Source organism: Phascolarctos cinereus, unplaced genomic scaffold, assembly GCF_003287225.1.
Source record: "Phascolarctos cinereus isolate Bilbo 61053 unplaced genomic scaffold, phaCin_HiC Scaffold_1;HRSCAF=81, whole genome shotgun sequence".
Lineage (NCBI taxonomy): Eukaryota > Metazoa > Chordata > Mammalia > Diprotodontia > Phascolarctidae > Phascolarctos > Phascolarctos cinereus.
Genome location: NW_027555514.1, coordinates 36,757,748 through 36,778,977, shown reverse-complemented (window position 1 = coordinate 36,778,977; position 21,230 = coordinate 36,757,748). Strand labels below are relative to the sequence as shown.

The 21,230-nt window shown below is 40.1% G+C and overlaps 1 protein-coding gene across 3 annotated transcripts in view; it reads left to right on the top strand.

The window, feature by feature from the left end:
- The window catches only part of PLCL2 (phospholipase C like 2), a 235,856-nt gene that overhangs the window by 108,754 nt on the left and 105,872 nt on the right, over positions 1-21,230 (top strand). The window contains exon 1 of one of the 3 annotated variants that reach the window (XM_020987212.2): positions 2,976-3,064. The exons of the other annotated variants lie outside the window; for them this stretch is intronic. Within the exon in view, the coding sequence (XP_020842871.1) occupies positions 3,050-3,064 (15 nt within the window). The 5' untranslated portion in view covers positions 2,976-3,049. Of the gene's footprint in view, positions 1-2,975; positions 3,065-21,230 lie in introns of those variants that run through there. 3 annotated transcript variants of the gene reach the window in all.

Here is a 21,230-nt window from a genome sequence, read left to right as displayed (position 1 = left end):
CAGATTGGCCAATCTGGCTGGTATGAAGATTGAGTGAGGGGGAATAATGTAAAGTCAGTCTGTAAAAGTAATCTGGAATGAGATTGTGAAGGGCTTTAATGACAAGCAAAGGCATTGATTTTGTGTTCTTATTTTAGAGGCAAGAGGGGGCCACTGGAGTTTCTGGAGCTAGGGAGTGACATGGGGTCATAGGTCTAGATGTTTGTACCTATGCTGCTGGAGTATCTGCCATCTACAGGGCATCACGTTCCTTAATTCTGTCCTCTCGGCAAATTCTTCTTGTTCTGGGTGTTGATGCCAGCTCACTTCTCATGATAAATGGAATTGGCTTACCAGAGATGCTGCTCCCAGCTCTGCACAATCTGTTTCTCCAGCTTTGGCTATGGTATATGGCACCCTGGGCCCAAGCAAGGACTTCTTCTTCTCTTAGCTCAGTTATCTTGAGTCACTTACCCTCAACCCATTGGCCAAGGTTCAGAGAGGCCTGTTTTGCCCTCCCACCATTTAGAAATGGCTCCGATCTCTGTGGGCTCCAAAGCTGCTTCTATCCCATCCCTTTGGCTTCAGACCTTGATACCTTCCAGATCATACCATCTTGAAGGTCTTCATACTCTAGTCCCATTAGAAACTATTCACCTCCTTGCCTTATCTCTTGCTCATTTCTGGCCAGTCCCAGAACCACTTTCTGAGGCCAATAATATAAACCACCTCTCCGGGCCAGTGCAGTCATGATGGACTGGTCAGTTGTCTCTTTCCCTATAAGCGTCTTGGGCCATTAATCTTAGGCCTTTCGGGCCTGTTCTTATGAAACCTCATTCTAGTACTGCTCCCCACAAGCTGATTTGCTCCCATTCTGACCTTGTGCTCCCAGATGGACCAAACCCTAGCTCTCCACTCTGGAGTGAACTAAGGTGACCCACAAAGGGTCAGTTGAGACAGGCTGTCTTTCTCTAGTCTGGGCTAGGAATCCTAGTATTATGGGATACCATGTCACCAGTTTTCCTTGGGACCCTCCTATATATGGGCTGGGGTAGGTATTATAATAATTGCAATAACAAAAACTACATGAACATGCGTAATAAACTAGCTCGCCCTGCCCCTCTTAATAATTGGGCCAAACCATCCCCCATAGTGTTTCTGTCTATTTCGGTATGGGTGTATTTCATTTCTCCCTTTTAGCTGAGTGACTGCAATCTCTAAGTGGCCTGTGGTTGACAAATGTGGTCTGTATGAGTGAAAGCCAAGCAGCTTGATACCCATCTGTGCACACAAGCGTTTTGGGGTCTGTGTGTGTGCGAGATGGCGATGTCATCACTACTCTACTTCATCCTTAAGAGTGTCTCTGCCGCCCAGCCCTTCACCTGTAGCTATGAGAGGAATCCCTTTGTTGTCTGAGTGGATGGCTTGCCTTCTGGGAGAGATGCACCCCCTCCTCCTCCTCTCCTCGCCCTGTAGGCTCCTCTCCATCCTGTGTCCGGTCTCGTTTTTTAACGGCTCTGCCTGCCTCTGCAGCTCTTCCTCTGTGTTAGAGAGGGTCCGGCTGACCGCTGCTTCTCTTTCCTGGAATGCACAACACCCCCGTCCCCAAAGTAAACACCCTGACACACCCTCTGGGCACTTCCCTGACACCAGTCCTTCTTGGGTGCTACCACAGCTTCCTCCTTCTCTACTTGTTTATGTTGTTTTCATGTTCTCTGAAGACGGCATCGCTTAGGAAACCAGCATGGTATAATGGAAAGAGCATTGACTTAGAGGACCTGGGTTCAAGTCCCTGCTTGCTACTTGCTACCTGCATGACCTTGAGAAAGTCACTTAAACCCTCCATTTCCCTGTCTATAAAATGAGGGGCTTGGATGAAAGGATTTCTAATGTCCCTTCCCTGGTATCTAAAACTATAACCATTGTCAGTACCAAAGCGATGTTACCTGAGTGCAGACTTGACCATGTCACCCCTCTACTCAGTAACCTCCCATGGCTCCCTATTACCTCCAAGATCAAACATAAAATCTTCTGTTTGCCTTTCAAAGCCCTGGACAGCCTGGCCTTCTTCAGTCTATTTACTTCACTCCTCTCTATGAACTCTATGGTCCAACAAGATCTGCCCATTTACTGCTTCTGTGCCATGATGTTCAGTCTATATCCCTGGTCCTCCTGCCTGGAATGTTCTCCCTCTTTGCCTCCGACTCTTGGCATCCCTGGCTTCCTTCAGGACTCAGCTCAAATCTCACTTTCCCAGTTACTGCAATGTGGCTTCATTCTGGGTTTATCTCCCACTTCCTGTACTTTATACATTCATAGCTATTGTCACGTTGTTTCCCCAATTAGAATGCGAGTTCCCTGAGGGGCAGGGACTGTGTTTTTGCCTTTCTTTGTATCCCCTGCACTTAGCACAATGCTTGGCATACAGTAAGTGCTTAATAAATGTTTACCAATTGATTGACAATCCTATGATCATGGATCACACTGATTTATGGAAGATTCTAGTAGGTAATGAACTGACTGGCTAGAATATTGTGCCAATTGGGCCAAATTTAATAAGATGCAATCTAATAATAAATGTAAAGTCTGTTAAAAAATGAACTTCACAAGTACAAGATGGTGGTGGGGGTAGGGTGAGACATGGCCAGATAGCAACTCATCTGAAACAGATCTGGGCCAGCAAGCCATCATCTGGGCCATCAGTGTGCTTGGGCTGTTACCTTGGGCTCTGTTAAAGAGAGAGAGGGCTAGTGATCCAGACTGGGGAGTCCTGTCATGTTGTGTCCTGATTAGCCAACATCTGGAGCGGTGTATTCAGTTCTGGGTGGGTGCCATATTTTGGGAAGACCATCGATAAGATGGAGAGTGTCCAAGAGGAGGGCCACTGAACATGGTGATAGTCCTCAAGCTGGGACATGATAGCTGACGGACCATTCTAGGAAAGAAGAAAGGAAAGAACTAGGAGTCATTGGTGGAAATTATAGGAGTCTAGGTTTAAACTGAATGATAATGAGAGTGGAATGGTCCGCCTCTAGTGGCAGTGGCAAGTTCCCCTTTCCTTGGGGTCTGGATGACCACTTGTCAGGTAGGTAGTCTGAGGGAATCCTTGTTGAGGTTCTGGTTTAGAACATGCAGGGTGTTCCAAAAGCTAATAATGCTTAAAACTGCAATAAGACTTTTGGAGATGTGCTGGCCTATGAGATTCTGTGAGTCTGTGAGTGGTGACTCGGGGGCCCACTGTTGAAGTGGACTGGAAGGAAGGCCCCCTTTGGCATTCATACCAGACATGGGAGAATCTAGCTGTTAGCAGGAATGGGTAGAGGGCCGGCTGGTTGTCCGAACGATTGGTTCAGATGAGGATGACTTTTCAATACCATGAACTGAATGTGGTACAATATGGCGAAATGCGCAGTTTTGAAGTAACCTATTGGACTTTCATTCAAGAAATCTTTGTAATTACCTTATGACGAATGATGGTGGCATCATCCTGATGAGGATTCTTTTTTTCCAGTTCTGTCATTTCATCAGGATAGGGAATTCCCAATGCGGAGAGTCCTTCTGCCAATGCCAATCAATGATTGTTTTGTAACTTACAGCCACAGAAAGTTGCCTGGGGACATGCAGAGATTGTCAGAGGAACACCATGAACTTGGAGCCCTTGACTCCAAGGCTGATCCTCTGTCCATGGAAGTTCACATTGCCTCTGACAAGGATTAACAGAAACCATTTTTGTGTCTTAAATGGGATGGTTTCAGTCCAGTGTTCTGATTTTTCCTAATGGCTTCCTAAGGTTCCCTAAACATCCTGCCTCCGTGTGCTCTGTACTGTTACAAAGGCACACCAGCCTCCAGAAAGACATATTTAGAATGAATTATGTGGTGGTTGCTTACAAATTATAGGTACTTGGTACCCTGCCCCACTTCTATTAATTAACTGTTTGACTATGGGCAAGTCATGCAACTCTTCTGAGGCTCAGTTTCCCTATCTGTACTTCACATCTGTGCACCTTAACATGTTATATAATAATCAACCTATAGCCGTTTATTAAGCACGTATTGTACACAGGCACTGGGTATAAAAAAAGAGAAATAATCTGTGTCTTTCAGAAACTTGTATTGCCATTTATATGGGCAGCTAAGAGGCGCCATAGTGAATAGAGCGCCAGGCCTGGAGTCAGGAAGACTCATCCTTGTGAGTTTAAATCTTGCCTCAGATACTTGTTAGCCATGTGACCCTAGGCAAGTCACTTAACCCTATTTGCTTCCATTTCCTCATCTGTAAAATGAGCAGGAGAAGGAAATGGCAAAACCGCTTTAGTACTTCTGCCAAGAAAACCCCAAATGACATTACAAAGAGTAGGGCATGACTGAAACAACTGAACAACCACCACCATTTACACAAATGAGTATAGACAGAGTATATAATGGTAGCTAGCATTTATAGAGTGCTTTTAAGATTCTCATTTGATTCTCACAACTGCTCTGAGGAAGGTGGTATCATCCCCATTTTACAGATAAGAAAGCAAAGGCTAAGTGATTTGCCCAAGATCATTTAGCTATCAGGATTTGAACTCAGGTCTTCCTGACTCCAAATCCCATACTCCATTCACTATTCCACCTAGCTGTCTTATTATTTAACCTCTGTAAGACCCAGTTTCCTTATTCAAAATTGGGATAATAATAGCTACAGCACCTCATAAGGCTCAAATGAGATACACCAACCAGATAGACCTTAAAGCGCTATATATATGTATGTACGTATGTATGTATGTATTGACTATTATTAATCTCCCTGAGCCTCAGTTTCCTCATCTGTAAAGTGAAGGGATTGGGCTAAATTGTCCCTTCCCTCTGTGGATCCATGATGTGTTTAGTACAGTGAGTGATGGAAACGATAGTTTTAGTCATGACATTTAAAAAGTACTAATGGTGAGATTGCCAATTTTTAAGATGGCTTTTCATTTTCATTTGATTGGAAGATGCTTGTGGTTTTGAGAAGCTTATGATGGTTAAGAAATGTGGGAGAACTGGACATCACAAAGGCCTGATTGGCCTGGCTCGGGGTCTAGAGTAATGGCTAGAGTGTCCTGGAGTCCTGCCATGAGGAAGTAGACAGTGTTATTGATTTCTCAACATAATTGTAGCTTTTAACTAAGAAAAGAAGTAGAGTTTCTTTTTTAGCATGACAGGTATTGGTGACTGTGTTCAAAGTTAGGTAAACAGAGAGATTGGGAGCGTAAATTTTGACCAAGATTATAAATACCTCAATAATACAAGTTGACATTGCTATGATACTTGGCGGTCACAAAGCGCTTGCAGATGTTATGTCATTGACCCTTACAGCAACCCCATGGAGGAAGTGCTGTCATTGGCTTCATTCTGTAGATTAGGAAACTGAGGTCCTGAGCAATTGCATCCTACTTCTTGTTCAGCAACAGAGCTGGGGCTCCAACCTGAATTATGGTATCATAGCTCCAGAGATGGAAGGGACCTCGGAGGTCAGTCAGCTCAAGCCCCTCATTTTACATATGAACATATCGAAGCTCAGAATAGTTCAGTGATTTCTCCAAGGTCACACAGCTGGTAAGCATCAGAGGTGGGATTTGAACCCAGGTCTTCTCTTTCCACTGTTTATATCTTTTGGTTTTTTCTCTCAGGGCCATCTAAGTGGTTGCTGAATTGAATTAGAGTGAATTTAGTCATCCACTTCAGGGGAGAAAAGGCTTTGTTAGAAAACATGTACTTTTATTGTTCTCTCTTGGTCACTTAGTGAATCACTTGGATTATGGTTCTAGTTGAATTATTCTTACCTCTTAAGGTCCAACTATTTGTAGAGATTTCCAGCGCCACCCCTTCTGAGTTTTCTTAGGATTTCATTTCCCTCACCAGGTTCATCTTCTGACACTGCTTTCAAATCGAGAAAAGTCCAGGGGTGAAATGGGAGAATGGTTATCTATCAGTTTCATGGTATTGGTCAAGTCCCTGGGCATCCTTTCTGCAGAAGCTCAGATAGAAAGCTGTGCCCTCTCCTTTTGGCCGTCCCCGTGGATGCTTCCTGAGTCCAGTGACTGCTGATTCAGTCATTCCTTCAACCAACCCTGAACACCTACAACGTACAAGTCTCCCCCCATTAGACTGTGAGCTCCTTGGGGCCAGGGGCTGGTTTCAGCCTTTCTTTGTGTCCCCCTTGGCTTTGCACAGTGCCTGACACATAGTAGACTTAATAAATGTTTAGGGACTGATTGTTGGTAGGTTTTAAAAGATAATTCCTGCCCAATGAAGGATCACCTTTCCCCTCTTCTCACGTCTTATACTACTTTGCCCCTTTACACTTAACTCATATGTGTCTCTGACTTCGTCCTTTATAGATTGTAACCTCCTTGAGGGCCGGATCTGTTTCATTCTTCCCTTTGTGTTCCCAGAGCAGAAGCACCCAGTTGGCATTCAGTGCTTGTTCATTGATTTACGGTCCTAAGACAGACAGGTATAGTGATTTCAAATCAGGACCAGTTTGGGGCAAGTTTCCCCTCTGGACTTCTGTTTCCTTATCTGTAAAATGAGAGGAAAGAGAATCCATGAATTCTGAGGACCCTTCCAATTCTAGATACTCTGATCATGTGATCCCTCTAAGACTGTAAGTTCTAGGAGGGTAGGCATTGTGGCTCATTTATCTTTATGTTCCCATTAGCATCTAAATACTCAGTAAATTGATGAATGAAATGAAAGAAGGAATAAAACAATGAGGCTCCTAGGGAAGATACAGTCATCATCTTTTCAGTCCTCAAGATCCTGAGTCTTCATAAAGCCTCTGATACAGCATTTCATAGAACTTCAGAGTAATACATCTGATTCAATACAGCAAATACTTATTAATCACCAACTGTTTGCAAGGACCTTTGCTAGGTGCCAGGGACCCACTCAGGTAAAAACAAAGCTCTCTTTCCAGGAGTTTTTATCTCTTGGCAGGATATAACATGACCTCAGATAACTACAATATAGCTGTACTTCTCGTCTTAGATGTCTCATTACTGCTTTCATCCAAGAAAATGTTCCTCTGGCTGAGGAACTGAAATGGTAGGTGAGGTAGGCGAGCATGGTGGGAGATCTAACTAGCTTAAGAGAAGCCGGAGGGCCAGTTTTTTCCGTTTTTACCCTCACTCTTGTGGGTTGTGGTGACGTTCGAAGGATTTATGATTAGTTATCTACAAACTGGGGCAGACTGTTTGGGAGAGATTAAAAATGTCAAAGAGAAAATAAGAAAAAATTTTATGACTAAGAGAGGAAGGGAAATTGGAATGATCTCGTGACTTAACATGGATGTGAATGGCCCAGCAATAGGGAATCTCCAAATAGGGAAGTTTTAGGACCGTGTCATGAAGGGCTTCAATGGACGATAGTAGAATCATGATTCTGGCTGGAAGGGGTTTCAGAGACCATCTAGCTCAACCCCCTCATTTTACAAATGAAAATGAAGTCAATGGAGGTTAAGTCTGTGACTTCAGGAGGCTTTCTTGGCAAAGATACTAGACCAGCTTCCCATTTGAGTTCCCAGATGAGGAACTGAGGTAATAAGGCTTAAGTAACTTGCCCAGGGTCATGCTGCTAAGTATCTGAGGTCACATTTGAACTCAGATCATCTGATTCCAAACCAAGTGCTCTATCCCTCCACTGCACAGTGTAGGCACCAGGCCTTTAATTACTCCTTTGTTAAATGAGAGGATTACTGACGTCCCTTCCACTTACAAATCTATGGTCTTATGATCCATGTGACTTCTGTAGGTTCCATGAGTCTGGGCATTTCATACCCTTCCTAGTCTTAAGAAAATAAATTGAGCAATGGAGTAGAATCTATTTTAAAATTTCAGATATTCATATACATTGCTAATTGACCGGGTATTGAAGAACAGGATTAGAATTCAAAAGGAATAAGGAAGATTGAAGGAATGACCTGAGTTAATTGGAATGAGTGACTTGAATTTGTTGACAGTAATTATTGTAGTAGGATGAACATTAATGAGCTTCATTTATCTTCATATCTCTGTCCTTCTTCCCCTCCCCCATGCCTAGCATGGTGCTGTCCTTAATAAATGTTAGTTGAATATTGTTTAATTAACACGAAATTGGAGAGGGTTAGCCAGTAAGAATTACCAGATGACCTTCAGATCCATTCAAATCCTAATTTTCTAGGATTACTTGAGATTAAGGCAATGTGACAGGAGAAGATAGAATGAGTGAGTAAGTATAAGGAAGGGGAGGGGATGGGGAAGCAGTTAAATGCCTGAATATTCGGAGGAGAAATGGTAAATATGAAGAATGAGCTAGTCTAAGAGCTTTGACAGGGATTTTTTTCTTTTTTGTGAAATCCCAAATAACTGAGTGGTTACGAAAGAAATTTAACTGAATAAATAGGACAAGATTCTAGAACATAATAAGCCCCATGCCCAATTTTACCATCTGTCTCAACTGGGGCCACCTGGCTATTAGAGGCAGAATAGGTTGTCCAAAAACTCCCTCCCTCCTTCCCCCCCACTTCCTGCAGTGAGCCTCCCCATTATCATAGTATACCCCGAACCACTGGATGGTTCTAGATAAGCACCCAGCTTCCAACTGAAGAGCCTTGTATATAACGTAAGAAATGTGTGCTGAACTGAATTGGATTAAAACATGGCTTTTTTAATGAACACCTGAACACCCACCTTCCTCTGAACTCTTCTAGCAATATGTTTCTATGCAATTCATTTGGCAGCAAATGCCCTGGATGGTGACATCTCTTGTGTAGCTGCCGTGAGCTGTTATTGAAACCTCTCATTTAATAGTTTGCTTATATCATCAGTGAAGAGGCTTAATATCCAGTACTGGGGAGCTGACAGTTCTAGCATACACTACCTCGACCAGATCACACCTGACTGAAGCACTGTGTTTGGTTTTGGCTGTCATGTTTTAGGAGGATTATAGATAACCTGGACACCATCCAGGATGGTGAATGACCTTGACCTCATGCCATATGGATATCCGTGGCAGGAACTGAATATTGTTAGCCTGGGGAAGGGATAACAAAGACAAAAAAAGCATCGATGCAACTTTAGACCATTTACTAGCCAAAGTTGGGGTAAGCATGACATGTTCAGAAGGTAGTGATGAGTCCTACCTGATGAGAGTAGAAGATGCATTTGGAGGAAGAGTAGAAAGTTAGATTGCAGAGTGGGTTGGAAACATAGTACTTTAAAGAGTTTGGACCTGATGGGATTTAAAGTGACAGATTTCAGGGAATCATTGGAGGTTCCTGAACAAGGGGTAATAGTAAAGGACCTATTTGGATTCACAGGGTTTGAGTCTCAGCTCTGTCACTTACTGGCTTTGCGTCATTCCGCTGTGTGACCTTAAGAAAATCCCTAGACCTCAGTTTCCTTATCTGAAAAATGGGAATAATCGTGTCTGCCTGTTTCATCACTGGCTATGAGAATCTGATGAAATAATGTATGTGAGAATGCTTTGTAAGTGGTAAAATAGAAAATAAATGTAAACTATTATACTGTTGTGAACATAGTTTGAGGAGGATTAATAAGGCTGTCTACAAAGGATATATTGAAGGGAGGAAGAGACTGGAGGCAGAGATCAGGTCTGAGTCAGGGGCCGTCATTAAGTTAGCTGCCTAGAAGGGAATGGTCCGATGTCCTTAGCTGCTGCATGAACCAGTCTCCTAATGGGACTAGGGTGATGACAGTTGTAATAGAACAGAATCCATGAGTTATTTCAAAGGAAGAAATGAAAGAATCTGCCAGAAGCATTGGATAGTGGTAATGAAAGAAACAGAATCATCAAAGATATTTCTGAGGTCAGGAGTTCTTCACGTAGGAGCCATGAGCTTAAGGTTTTTTAAAATTTCCATAACTGTAATTAATTATAACAATGATCATCTGTGAAAGACTTAGCTACTCTGATCAATACAGTGATCCAAAACAATTCCAAAGGATTCGTGATGAAAAATGCCATCCTCCTCCAGAGAAAGAGAACCGACGAAGTAAGTGCAGATTGAAGCAGACTTTCTTCACTTTCTTTATTTTTCTTTTTTTTTGGGGGGGGGCATGTTTTCTTTTGCAATGTGGCTAATATGGAAATATATTTTGCATGACTTTAAAAAACAGTGTATTTGGATGTCACTGGTTTCCTCTGTAATCCTATGTTTTGTATTTTGTGTATGTAAAAGCATTCTTTTACCGATGCTGAGTGAACTGAGCAGAACCAGAAGAACATTGTACCCAGTAATAGCAATATTGTGCAATGACTGACCTTGATAGACTTGGCTCTTCTCAGCAATGCAAGGATCTAAGTCAATACCAAAAGACTCATGATGGAAAATGCTGTCTACGTCCAGAGAAAGAACAATGGAGTCTGAATGCAGATCGAAGCAGACTATTTGCTCTTTTTTTGTTTTTATTTTTTCTTTCTCTTGGTTTTCCCCTTTTGTTCTGATTCTTCTTTCAAAACACGACTAATGTGGAAGTTAAAAAAAATAAAAGCATCCTTTTAAGATGTGATCCGTAGGCTACCTCAGAGTGCCAGATGAGTCCAGGACACACACACACAAAAAGATTAAGAATTCCCACTTTAATGCTTTTGACCTGGTAAATTTTAAGAACACTAGGACCACTTATAGAAATGGGATTATTGATCCCCCTTAAAACTCTAAATCTGTTGCTGGGCAGGCAGTATATGTGGAGCATGGAAGGTGGTACCTTATACAACTATTACTAGGGAGAGAGTTCTTAACCCAGCAAAGGAAGGGGCTAATCATAAAAGACAAAACAGACAGCTTTACTAACATAAAATTAAAAAGCTTTTTAATGAAGAAAATCAATACAACTAGAATAGGAAGAGAAGCTGTTGACTCTTGGGGGCAAGGGGAAGCCTTTATAGCAAAATTCTCCGATAAAGATTTGCAATCAAAGCTTTATGAAGAATTGGTGCGAATATGTAAGAACAAGGGCCAATTTCCAATAGATAAGTGGCTGAAAAAATGAAGAGGCAGTTTGTAAAAAAAAGAAATTCAGACTAAAAACAACCGTATGCTCCAAATCACTAGTAAGGGAAATGCAAATTAAAGATCTCTGAGGTTTCACTTCCTGTCCATCAGTTTACCAAAGATGACAAAAGAAGAAAACACCATTCTAGAAAAGAACATGGATTTATGCTAGAAATGTCACCAAGCTGCTCATACCTTTTGACCTCGCATAACAATCCAAGGAAGTCCAAGAAGAAGAAAAAAGTCCTATGTGAACAAAAATGCTGATAGTTGGTATTGACTTTTTGGGTAGTAGGTACCCAATGGCTGAAAAAAATTGCAGTGTATGAATGGAATAGAATATTATTGTGCCATAAGAAACTATGGCTATGAGGAATTCAGAGAAATTCTTGGGACTTATTCAGAGGGAACCAGGAGAACACTATACAGTGACCATGATAACGTAAGGAAGGCAATAGTCAGAGTCATCAGAAATCTGAACAACCCATTGACCCAATGTGACTGCAAAGCACAGATGCCAAAGCATGCACTCCTCTTATGGGCAGAGAAGGAGTGAAGTGGGCTGTGTGGCTGGATGTGCCCCATATGTTGTCTCGTTAGATTTTTGTTTTTCAGTCATTTCAGTCATATTCAATTCTCCATGACCTCGTTTGGAGTTTTCTTGGCAGAGATACTGGAGCAGTTTGCCATTTCCTTCTCCAGCTCATTTTACAGATGAGGAAACTGAGGCAAACAAGGTTAAGTGACTTGCCCAGGGTCACACAGTAAGTGTCTGAGGCTGGATTTGAACTCAGGGAGATGAGTCAGACCAAGCACTCTATCCACTGTGCTACCTTGCTGTCCCTTTGTTAGGCTTATATCATTACTGTTATCCCTTCCACATCATGACTTTCCCCGTTGCAGTCTTGATATATTGTGTACTGGCATAAGAAATTACTGTAAATGGGAATTTTGAGGGAGTTTTGCAGCATGCGAAGTCCAGCAGACAACACAGAAGAAGTTTAGAAACTCAGAAATGCATAAAATATGCCTGTGACCAAATACTTAACCCAAATTTTACAAAAACACCCCATAAAAGAAAAAGAAAAAAATCAAACTTCTTCTCTGGTATGAAGGGAGGGCCCAAAAATTTTACATGGATTTTCCAGATTGAGGAGGCACTGCACCCCTAACCCTTGTGATGTGAAAGGGATAACTGTATATGGAAAAGTTCTATTGTAAGTAGAGGAAGAGAAGGAGGGAGGGTCATTGGGAAGCAATGGTGATATCAAAGAGAAAAAAGGCATCAATAAAACATTTGTTTGAAATGTAAAATTAATTAAATGTGACATAAACAGAATTTGGAACAGACTTAAAAAAACATGCATACACTGTATTATGGATGAGAGATGATTCACGTCAGAATGGTGAGGTAGTAGTGTTTCCAGGTTTAGAAAGTTAAAAAAGAAATGTATCTTTTTTTTTTACATAAGTAACAGAGAGATTAAAAACAGACACACCCTAGAAAAACTACTACAGATGTTCGGAGGTAGACGTGCCACCAGCTGTGTGACCGTGGGCAAGTCCCTTTATCTGTCTATGCCCCAGTGTCCTCAGCTTTTCAATGAAGGGATTGGACTGGGTGATTTTGAAGGTCCCTGCAAACTCTCTATCCTCTGACAACCTCTTCATTGGCTTGTCATCTACCTACTGTGGAGATGTCTTGGCCTTGCTATCAGCGATTAGACAGTTGAGTGGAGAAAATGAAACTAGCGTAAACAAAGCAATTGGAGAGCAGTGCCGCACTGCGTGTAATATGTGGTTCAGGGTGAGATCAGTGAGAGCCAGAATAGTCAAGGAAGGCTGCGTAGAGAAGGTGGGGCCTAAAAGGAGATTCTCTGGAGGGTAACATTGCTCACATTTCCTGAGTTTTTATGTGTAACACAAAACCCAACTTTTTTCTCCCCTCTGACTCATTGAGTTAAAAAAAGCAGAAGGGAAGTACCTTAATTTTTTTCAGGAGTAAACAACAATAACCAGCTCCCTCCTCCTTCTCCCTCCCCAAAAATGGCATGCTAAACTGTTGGTAGGATATTTCCTTTCAAAGGGAAAATTTAAACAGTATTATATAAATAAAGGATTCATTGAGCTAATCATCTGTGGCGGGGGGGGGGGTAGGAGGATGGGGCAACTTTGCTGTAGGTTGGCTGACTACTCATTCCTCCATCTCCTTCCAGCCAGGTGTATGTCTTTCCCCCTTCCATTCGTCAAGGTTCTTGGTGGCTTCCTCCTGCCTATTTGAAATCCCTCGGAACCTTCTTATAGCCAAGCAGAGTTGGTTTAAAGGAAAAAATTACTCTCTAGGTAGGGAGATAGCTCACTCTGCTCTCTTGTTTTTGTGTGGGTGAGGCACTTAACCAAAGGAGGTAGGTGGTTGGACAAAATGGCGGCTGAGATACCATCTCTCTCTAGATCTATGACCCTAGAAGTATGTTCTAGAAAGGTAAACAACTAGAACCCACAAGCATATGCTGAAAATTCTGATGGCTAGAAAGTTGCTTTGAGAAGCAAATATCAAATTTAAATCTAACACATCTGCATACTACAATTGTAACTTAGATTATTGGTATTATTTTTAAGATTCATAAAGGCCCAGGAGATAGTTTGAAAAATTGAAGGCAGGTAACCATGTCCTGAAATATGCCCTTAGTATTGCAAGTGAGCGGATTGGAAATGGTTGAGTACTATATCACTTTACATGCAATTGAGAAGCAGTGACAATTTTCACACTAAAGTGAGCCACTTAAGTGCCATTATAGGTCATAAATTAAAGTTCATTAGCATCAATATTTTCATTGGAATGTAAAGTGTCATCAGTGTCATTTATATGGGCTCAGTGCTAACCATTAAGTTTTCCATGACTGGAGAAAGATGATGAATTTTATTATCATTTACATTGGATACAAATGTACTTTTTTTTTTTTGTAAATTAGCTTTGAATTAATGTTTTAATAGCCTGAAAGACTGTCATGAAAATAGGGTTATATTTCATTCCTGTGTCATTCTGTGATCCCAAAACACATCCTTTTGCCCAGAACTGTGAGTTGGCCCATAATGCCTCAACTTGGAATAAATTTCTTTCTTGTTCTATAGAAATCAGTGATTTATTTTCCTAACATTGGCCAGAATCCAGAGGACAGCTAAGATAGTGAAGAAGATTGAGTTCATGACATAAGAGGATTGGTTGAAGGAATCCACAAATGGTTAGCCTTGAGAAGAGAAGATGTAAGGAAGTTGGGTTGGGATCAGGAGAGTTATCTTTAAGTTTTTGTATGGCTGTCATGTAGAAAGATTAGACTTGTTCTTTTAACCCCAATAAGCCAAAGTAGGAACAATGGTAGAAGTTACAAAGGGGCAAATTTAGGCTTGATGTCAGAGAAAACTTAATAACAATTAGAGCTATACAAAGATAGATTGGGCTGTTTTTGGAGGTGGTAGGTTCTCACTTATGGAAAGTCCCCAAGAAGAGACTGGGTGATCATTTGTCAGGCATATTATGATAGAGACTCCTTTCAAGTATGGGCTGGGCCAGATGGCTGCTCAGATCACTCCCTGCTCTTAACATTAGATGACTTGACTTGAATGTCATATTTTTGTCTATACATGCAAAGTGAAATGGAAATACTTAACTGAATAATTCAAGCCAAAAATGCTTTGGCTCAAATTATCAATATTTTCTTTTCAAGAAAAAGTTTTACTTCCATCTGGATTAGTTGAATAATTGCTTTGGTTACATACCTTTTGGACATGAAGATATAGTTTAAGTTAAAGCTGAGTTGTATGGTTTTCAAGATTATGTTCATAGAAAACTTGCAAATGTTTTTTTCAATGAATTAATTTTTAGGGCTTTTTTAAGAAAGATTAGGATGAAAGATTCCAAAACTCCATTGTGATTGGGGAATGTGCTGATTTGGGATGGTTTCCTATAGCCTTTATCACTGTTGTTCTTTGGGCATCTTCACATGCATTTATTGATGTGTAAGAGACTAGTTCAAACAGTAGCACATAGTTGTACTAGTTAAATGGAGTCCAGAAAGGGTAAAATTTATGTTCTCTTTCTTAGGGGTTGGCAGTAAGTACACAAAAGTGTTGTTGGTTTTTTTTGCATTTAATAGTATTTTGTTTTTTTCCAATTACATGTAAAGATAGTTTTCAATATTAACTTTTATAAGATTTTTGAGGTCCAAATTTTTTTTTCTCCCGCCCTCCCCAACACAGCATGCAATCTAATATAGGTTATGCATGTACAATCATATTAAATATATTTCCACATTAGTCATGTTGTGAAAGAAGAATCAGAACAAAAGGGTAAAAACCGTAAGAAAGAAAAAAATGAAAGTAGCATGCTTTGATCTGCATTCTGACTCCATAGTTCTTTCTCTGGATGTGGATAGCATTTTCTATCACAAGTCTTTTGGAATTGTCTTAGATCATTGTATTGCTGAGAAGAGCTTAGTCTATCAAAGTTGGTCTTTGCATAATGTTGCTATTACTGTGTACAATGTTCTCACTTCTGCTCACTCGTTCTGCTCACTTCACTCAGCATCAGTTCATGTAAGTCTTCCCAGGTTTTTCTGAAATCCACCTGATCATTTCTTACAGCACAATAGTATTCCATCACATTCATATACCACAACTTGTTCAGCCATTCCCCAATTAATGGACATCCCCTCAATTTCAATTCTTGACCACCACAAAAAGAGTTGCTATAAATATTTTTGTACATGTGTGTTCTTTTCCCTTTTTTATGATCTCTTTGGGATACAGACCTAGCAGTGGTATTGCTGGATCAAAGGGTATGCACAGTTTTATAGTTCTTTGTACATAGTTCCAAATTTCTCTCTAGAATGGTTGTATCAGTTCACAACTCCGTCAGCAATGAACGCATTAGTGTTCCAATTTTCCCACATCTTCTCCAACATTTATCATTTTCCTTTTCTGTCATATTAGCCAATTGGATAGGTGTGAAGTGGTACCTCAGAGTTGTTTTAATTTGTATTTCTCTAATCAGTAGTGATTTAGAACATTTTTTCATATGACTGCAGATAGCTTTAATTTTTTTGTCTGAAAACTGCCTGTTCATATCCTTTGATCATTTATCAATTGGGGAATGATTTGTTATTCTTATAAATTTGACTCAGTTCTCTTTATATTTTAGAAATGAGGTGTTTATCAGCAATACTGCTGTAAAAATTGTTTCTTAGCTTTTTGCTTTCCTTATCATCCTGGCGTTAGCTTTGTTTGTGCAAAACCTTTTTAATTTAATGTAATCAGAATTATCCATTTTTCATTTCAGATGTTTTCTGTCTCTTGTTTGGTCATAAATTCTTCCCTTCTCCATAGATATGACAGGTAAACTATTCCTTGCTGTCCTAATTTGCTAATGGTATCACCCTTTATGTCTAAATCATGTACCCATTTCGACCTTATCTTGGTGTGAGATGTTGGTCTATGCCTAGTTTCTGCAATACTGTTTTCCAGTTTTCCCAGCAGTTTTTGTCAAATCACAGTGAGTTCTTATCCCAGAAGCAAGAGTCTTTGGGTTTATCAAACAGTAGATTACTATAATCATTGACTACTATGTCTTGTCTACATAACCTATTCCATGATCCACCACTCTATTTCTTAGCCAGTACCAATTAGTTTTGATGATTGCTGCTTTATAATACAGTTTTAGAGCTGGTATGGCTAGGCCACCTTCCTTTGCATTTTTTTTCATTAATTTCCTTAATATTCTTGATCTGTTTTTGCAGATGAATTTTGATATTATTTTTCCTAGCTCTATCAAATAATTTTTTGGTAGCTTGATTGGTCTGGCACTGAATAAGTAAATTAATTTAGAGAGAATTGTCATTTTTATTATATTAGCTTGGCCTACCAATGAGCAATTGATGTTTTCCCAATTGTTTAAATCTGACTTTATTTGTATGAAAAGTGTTTTATAATTGTGTTCATATAATTTCTGGGTTTGTCTTGGTAGGTAGACTCCCAAATATTTCTACAGTTATTTTAAATGGAATTTCTCTTTCTATCTCTTGCTACTAGGCTTTGTTGGTAGTATATAGAAATGTTGATGATTTATGTGGGTTTATTTCATATCCTGCAACTTTGCTAATGCTATTAATTGTTTCAAGTAGTTTTTAGTTGATTCTCTAGGATTCTCTAAGTATGCCATCATATCATATGCAGAGGGTGATAGTTTTGTTTCGTCATTGCCTGGTCTAATTCCTTTGATTTCTTTTTCTTCTGTTGTTGCCAAAGCTAACATATCTAGTACAATATTAAATAATAGTGGTGACAACATCCTTGTTTTGCCCTTGATCTTATTGAGAATGCTTCTAGCTGATCCTCATTACATACAATGTTTGCTGATGGTTTTAGATAGATACTGCTTATCAATTAAGGAAAATGTTTTTAATAGGAATGGGTGCTATATTTTGTCAAAAGCTTTTTATGCATCTATTGAGATAATCATATGATTTCTGTTAGTTTCGTTATTCATATGCTCAATTATGCTGATAGTTTTCCTAATATTGAACCAGGCCTGCATTTCTGGTAAAAATCCCACCTGGTCATAGTGTATTTTCCTTGTGATAAATTGCTGTAATCTCTTTGCTAACATTTTATTTAAAAGTTTTGCACCTACATTCATTAGCGAAATTGGTATATAATTTTCTTTCTCTGTTTTGGTTCTTCCTGGTTTAGGTATCAGCACCACATAAAATAAATTTGATAGGACTCCTTCTTCACCTGTTTTTCCAAATAGTTTATATTGCATTGGAATGAATTATTCTTTAAATGTTTCATAGAATTCACTTCTGACCCTGGAGAGTTTTTCTTAGGGAGTTCATTGATGACTTTTTCACTTTCTTTTTCTAAAATGAAGTTTTTTAAGTATTTTATTTCCTCTTCTGTTAATCTGGGCAATTTATATTTTTATTATGATTACTAACTGTGTTTCCCTCCATCCTATTTTCTCCCTGTTTATACTTTTCTCTCTCCTTTCACCCTTTCCTTCCTTATCAGTGTTTTGCTTCTGACCACTGCCTCCCTCAATCTGCCCTCCCTTCTATCAGTCTCCCCCCTTTTCTTTCCCCTTTCTTCTCCTACTTCCCTATAGGGTAAGATAAATTTCTATACCCAACTGAATGTGTATGTTATACCCTCTTTGAGCCAAATCTGATGAGAGTAAGGTTCAAATAATTCTCACCCCCTCCCTTCTTTCCCTTTACTGTAATAGGTCTTTTGCACCTCTTCATATAATGTAATTTACTCTTTTCTGCCACCCCCTTTTCTCTTTTCCCAGTGCAATATTTTTTTAACCTCTTAATTTTTTTATCATCATATCAAAGCGTTTTATTTGAAGATTGAATTTTCTATTCAGCTCTGGCTTTTTCGTTAGCAAAATTTGAAAGTCACCTATTTCATTGTATATCCATCTTTTCCCCTGAAAGATTATGCTCATTTTTGCTGAACAGTTGATTCTTGGTTGTAATCCAAGCTCCTTTGCCTTCTGAATAGCATATTGCAAGCCTTCCGTCCTTTAATGTAGAATCTTCTAAGTCCTGTGTCATTGTGACTGTGGCTCTTTGATATTTGAATTATTTCTTTCTGGCTGCTTGCAATATTCCTCTTTTACCTGATAATTCTGTAATTTGGTTACATTATTCCTTGGAGTTTTCATTTTGGAATTTCTTTCAGGAAGTGATTTGTGGATTCTTTCAATGACTATTTTACCCTCTGGTTCTAGGATAGGGCAGTTTTCCTTGATAATTTCTTGAAAGATGCTTGCTGTCCAGGGTCTTTTTTTGATCGTGGCTTTCAAAGAGTCCAATAAATTGTAGATTATCTGTCTTGGATCTGTTTTCCAGGTCAGTGTTTTCCAATTAGACATTTTACATTTTATTCTATTTTATCATTCTTTTGGTTTTGTTTGATTGATTCTTGATGTCTCATAGAGGCATTAGCTTCCACTTGCCCAATTTTAATTTTTAAGGAATTTATTTTCTTCAGCTAGCTTTTGTATCTCCTTTTCCATTTGGCCAATTCTACTTTTGAAGGGGTCATTTTCTTCAGTGGATTTTTTTTTTTTCCATTTGGGCAATTCTGTTTTTTAAGGTGTTGTCTGCAGTCGATTTTTGTGCTTCCTTTTTCAAGCTGTTGACTCTTTTTCATAATTCTTCTACAAGACTCTCATTTCTTTTCCCATTTTTTCTTCTGCCTCTCTTACTTGATTTTAAAAATCCTTTTTGAGCTCTTTCTAGGGCATTCTTTGGGCTTGAGACCAATTCACATTCTCCTTTGAGGTTTTGCATGTAGGTATTTTGACATTATTGTCCTCTTCTGAGTTCGTGTTTTGATCTTCCCTGTTGCCATGGCAGCTTTCTATGGTCAGGGCTCTTTTTTGTTTATTGCTCATTTTTAAAGTTGAACTATGTTCCTGGGGCACAGGGGGCAGTGTCCCAAGCTCCTTGTGCTGGGGCCCGGGAGTCTGGTCACTGGCTTTCTGCATTGGGTCCTGAGGTGCTGGCGACTTGCCCACTGCACTGGGATGGCCCAGCCTAGTCATCCCTGCTGTGTCCTCAGTTTGGGGGCTATCAGGTTGCCTGCTGTGTTACTGGCCTGGACTGAGGGGCCTTAGTTGCTGATCTGTGCTGTGGCTAAGGGCCTTCTGTTGACTTACCCAGACATTGTCTGCACTGAGCTGTGCTCCCCTTTTTCCCAGGTGAGACAGACCTTTCCTGTGGTCCTTCCAAGTTATCTTAAGCTGGAAAATTATTTCACTCCATCGTTTTGCGGGTTCTGTCACTCCAGAATCCATTTAGAGGCTAAATTTAATGTTGTTTCTGAGGGAAACTGAGGAGAGCTCAGGCAACTTACTGGCTTCTCTGCCTTTACCTTGACTCTGCCTCACACAAAAGTTTTTTAGATGATGTTCTTGTGACTCTTCTTTTGTATTTTTCTTTCTTCAAGAAATAATCTCAGCTTTAAAAGGCCTGTTAGGAAGAGAGAACAGACATGCTTAGCCATTTGGCAGCAGTGTACTTGTTATGGGTTCAAATTCTGATGTTTGCTATTCATGAGGTGGGATATTCACGAGCTGTTGGAATCATAAAGATGTATTGTTCAGGGTCTTCATGAATACAGGTCCCTGCTGTAAATTTGGATGTGTTTTTTTTAAGGGAATAACTTCATTTTCGTTTTTCCTCCAAGGCTCCTTTCGAAGACTTAATTCTTACAGTCTATCATTCTGACTTTGAAGAGCAATAAAAATCTCTCTTTGAATTTTCACTAACATTTCTCAAGAAATAATGTGCCTTTTCTTTGTCCCTAGGATTTCTGCCAATAAGATCTCTTTTGAAGCACTGGGGAGTTTAGAAGTGTGTAATTCTTAAAGGGACAGTACCTCTTCCAGGAAAGTCATTTATGGTCCTTCAGGGACCTACAATTTTGTCAGGGGGAGGACTTCCGCCTTGATCACTTAATAGGTGGCTTTTGAGGATCAATATGGCTGAAAATTTTTTCCCTTCTTTGGCGGCAGGGCACATGAGGACATAGGTAAGTGGAAATGATGAAGTATGTGAGGGAAGGATGCCTCATTGTGTAGAAGACCATGGCAGATCCTTCACAGTTTGTATTATTTCCAGCAAAGGCTGCTACCTTGAGGATAGATAACCAGTAGCTGACTGTTTCTGTTTTTCTTTAAGGCCTAATGTTCTCATCCTTCAGAGGGGCCACTGCCATCCTGGGGTCTGTTTCTGGTGTTCTTGTGAGGCATGTCAAGGATTGGAAGCTGTCTGGAAAATCCTGCAAGGGATGCTGATGCAGCCTGAATTAGTCACTCTTTCATTCCAAGTTAGTGTGATTGGATGGAAGAAAAAGCCAGCCTACAGTTACCTAGCCTTATGTTTCTGTGTACATTTTAAAGGACAGGCATTCCTTTCCCTAGCCCCCCACTGTTTTCACCCATGAATCAGATCAGGTTGGAAGATGTAACCTTTTGCTAAAGGGATTATTTGTGAAGCAGTTTGGCTGATTATAGGACACTGATCCTGTTAAAGTCACTGATCCTTTTTTTACTAACAGAGTCAGTCAACAGGCATTTACTGAACACCTGCTCCATGCCAGGCACTATGCTAGGCACTGAGGGGTCAAAGTAGTTAACATATGTAAAGTACTTCGCAAATCTT